The sequence below is a fragment of the Galeopterus variegatus genome, unplaced genomic scaffold (assembly GCF_000696425.1).
Source record: "Galeopterus variegatus unplaced genomic scaffold, G_variegatus-3.0.2 Scaffold13168, whole genome shotgun sequence".
Classification (NCBI taxonomy): Eukaryota; Metazoa; Chordata; class Mammalia; order Dermoptera; family Cynocephalidae; genus Galeopterus; species Galeopterus variegatus.
Window position 1 is genome coordinate 45,896 of NW_007739279.1, and position 3,392 is coordinate 49,287.

Consider the following 3,392-nt stretch of genomic DNA (forward strand, 5'->3'; position numbering starts at 1 on the left):
GTCAGGGTCAGGATTAGGCCCATGGTCAGGGCCAGACTCAATGCCAGGTTCAGGGTCAGGGTCACGATCAGGGTCAGCATCAGTGCCAGGGTCAGGGTTAGAGGGAAGCTCAGGGCCAGAGTCAGGGCTTGGGGCAGGGCCAAGGTCAAGGATAGGGACAGATTCAGGGCCAGTGTCAGGGTCAGGATCAGGGCTTGGATCAGGGCCAGGGCCAGAGTCAGGATCAGGGCTAGAGCCAGGGCCAGACTGAGGGCCCGGGTCAGGGTCAGGGTCATGATCAGGGTCAGGATCAGACTGAAGCTCAGGACTTAGGTCAGGGTTTGGAGCAGGGGCAGGGTCAGGCCCAAGGTCAGGGTTAGGGATAGATCTACAGCCAGAGTCAGGGTCAGGGCTAGAGCCAGGGCCAGACTGAGGGCCAGTATCAGGGTCAGGATCAGGGCTTGGGTCAGTGTCAGGGCCAGGGCCAAGGTCAAGGATAGGGACAGATTCAGGGCCAGTGTCAGGGTCAGGATCAGGGCCAGGGCCAGAGTCAGGATCAGGGCTAGAGCCAGGGCCAGACTGAGGGCCTGGGTCAGGGTCAGGGTCAGGATCAGGGTCAGGATCAGACTGAAGCTCAGGACTTAGGTCAGGGTTTGGAGCAGGGGCAGGGTCAGGCCCAAGGTCAGGGTTAGAGACAGATCTAAGGACAGTGTCAGGGTCAGGATCAGGGCTTGGGTCAGTGTCAGGACCAGGGCCAAGGTCAGGGTTAGAGATAGATACAGGGCCAGTGTCATGGTTAGGATCAGGGCTTGGGTCAGTGTCAGAGCGAGGATCAGCATCAAGGCCAGGGCCATGGTCAGAATCAGTCCAGAACGAGTTCCAGACTTTGGAAATTGTCATTAAAAGGCGCTGGTACCAGTTGCCGGGGACAGGGTCAAGGTCAGGGCCAGGGCCAGGTGTGAGGCTGGAGACAGAGGCAGCGGTTGCATCACTAGGAGATGGAATGCTGGTGAGGAAAAAGGACGCTCATTATTCTTACAAAAATAACAGAATGATTTATAAAATACCTACCAGGAGCTGATCCCTAAGCCATATATTTTGCGTAAATAAGTGGTGTTTGTGTAAATCACCACATTATGTAATACCATCTTGTAGGAATGATTCCTGTATCTCACAATGAGGACACTGTGACCTGCTGAAAGTCACACAGCAGTAGACAGTGACTACAGCCTGAGCGGAGGGGACTGGGTCCTGTTGGTGCCCAGCCCAGACCCCCTTTGCCTGCCATGTGGTCCTTGCCAAGCAGCTGAGAGTCTGTGCTGCTCAGAGCCCCCAGCCACCCCTTCTGCAAGGACCAACCCTCCAGACAACAGGAGCTGCCTGGCCAGGGAAGCTCTGCCCCTGCCCCCGCCCCAATGACTGATGGGCTCCAGGCAGGGACTGGTGCAATTTGCCATACAGAGCCCCCCACCCCCCGTGGGGTCCAGCCAAACCGGTTTCCTCCCTTTTCCCTGAGAGCATGCTCTTAGGAATCCTGTGCCTTGGAATCTGGGCCTAAATCAGACCTCAACTAAAAGCCATGTGCCTTGCTCTCTGACCATGGGGTCTGAGGGAGGCAAACTGAGGCAGGAGCCTGAAGGCACCCACTGCCCCATGGCACCAACTGTCCCTTTTCAGGATTCGGTTCCCACGGGTTCAGGACCAGGGTGTGGAGCCTGGCATGGGAGACCCTCTAGGGAATATGGATATTCTGATGATGTAAATCTTTCCAAGCCAAGAAGATGGGACATCTTTCCATTCATCAGCGTCTTCTTTGATTTATTTCACCAATGTTTTATAGTTTTCATTGTAGAGGTCTTCCACTTCGTTGGTTAAATTTGCTCCAAGGTATTTCATTTTTTTGGTAGCTACTGTGAATTATAATTTCTGGGATTATTTTTTGATTTCTTCTTTGGCTATTTCATGATTTGGCTTAGAAGAATGCTATTGTTTTTGTGTGTGTGTGTTGATTTTGTATCCTGCCTCTATACTGAATTCATTGATTAGTTTTAGTAATTTTTTGGTGGAGTCATTAGGGTTTTCTATGTATGGGATCATGTCATCTGCACATAGGGATAGTTTCACTTCCTCTTTTCCAATTTGGATGCCCTTTATTACTTTCTGTTACCTCGTTGTGCTGGCTAGATCTCCCAGTACTATGCTGAGTAAGAGTGGGGCAAGTGGGCATCCTTGTCTTGTTCCAGATCTCAGAGGAAACGCCTCCAATTTCTGTCTATTCAGTGTGATATTAGCTGTAGGTTTAGCTGTCATACGTGGCCTTTACCAGGTTGAGGTACATCTACACCTCATTTGTGGAGCATTTTTATCATGAAGGATGTTGGATTTTATCAAATGCTTTATCTGCATCTATTGAAATGTTCATATTTTTTTCTCTTCTTTCTGTTGATGTCGTGGATCACATTTATTGATTTGCAGTTGTTGAACCATCCTTGCCTCCCTGGGATGAATCCCACTTGGTCACAGTGAATGATTTTTTAGAATGTGGTTGGATTCTGTCTGCTAGTGTTTTGTTGAGGATCCCCACAGCTCTGTTCATTAGGGATATTGGTCTGTAATTTTCTTTTTTCGTTCTGTCTTTTTCTGGTTTGGGTGTGAGTTGAACATTGGCCTTGTAAAATGAGTTTGGAAGTATTCCCTCCTCTTCAATTTTTGGAAGAGTCTGAGAAGAACTGGTATTAGTCCTTCTTTATTTATTTATTTATTTATTTNCCACCGTGCTTCCCAAGCGGCGCACTATCCAGTGCGCCACCGGGCCGGCCCCATCACAACTGTAGTCCTTCTTTAAATGTTTGACAGAATTCAGCAGGGAAGCCATCCAGTCCTGGGGTTTTCTTTGTTGGGAGACTGTTTATTACTGCTTTTTATTACTTGTTCTTGGCCTGTTTAGGTTTTCTATTGGTCTGTTTAGGTCATCTGGTTCTTCATGATTCAGTTCTGGTACTTTGTGTATTTCTGTGAATTTATCCATTTTTTTAGGTTTTCTGGTTTGGTCACTATAGTTCATAGTAGTCTCTTATGATCCTTTGTATTCTGTGGTATCGTTTGTAATGTCTCCGTTTTCGCTTCTGATTTTATTTATTTGAGTCTTCTTTTTTCTTCATTAGTCTAGCTAAAGATTTATTGATTTTATCTCTTAAAAAACCAACTCTTTGTTTCATCAATCTTTTGTATGATTTTTAAATCTCTAATTTATTATTTCTGCATTTATTTCTGCTCTGATTTTTGTTATTTCTCTCCCGTACTGATTTTGGATTTTGTTTGTTCTTGTTTTTCTAGCCCCTTGAGGTTTTATGTTAGGTTGTTTATTTGAAGACTTTCCACTCTTTTTTTTTTTTTTGTCTTTTGTCTTTTTC

At 46.8% G+C, this 3,392-nt stretch overlaps 1 protein-coding gene across 1 annotated transcript in view; it reads right to left on the reverse strand.

Annotated features, from left to right (window-relative positions):
- The window catches only part of LOC103581485 (protein FAM186A-like), a 2,164-nt gene extending 1,866 nt beyond the window's left edge, over positions 1-298 (reverse strand). The window contains exon 1 of the mRNA XM_008563303.1: positions 19-298. Within this exon, the coding sequence (XP_008561525.1) occupies positions 19-275 (257 nt within the window). The 5' untranslated portion in view covers positions 276-298. The remainder of the gene's footprint in view (positions 1-18) is intronic.
- Positions 299-3,392: the final 3,094 nt, after the last annotated feature.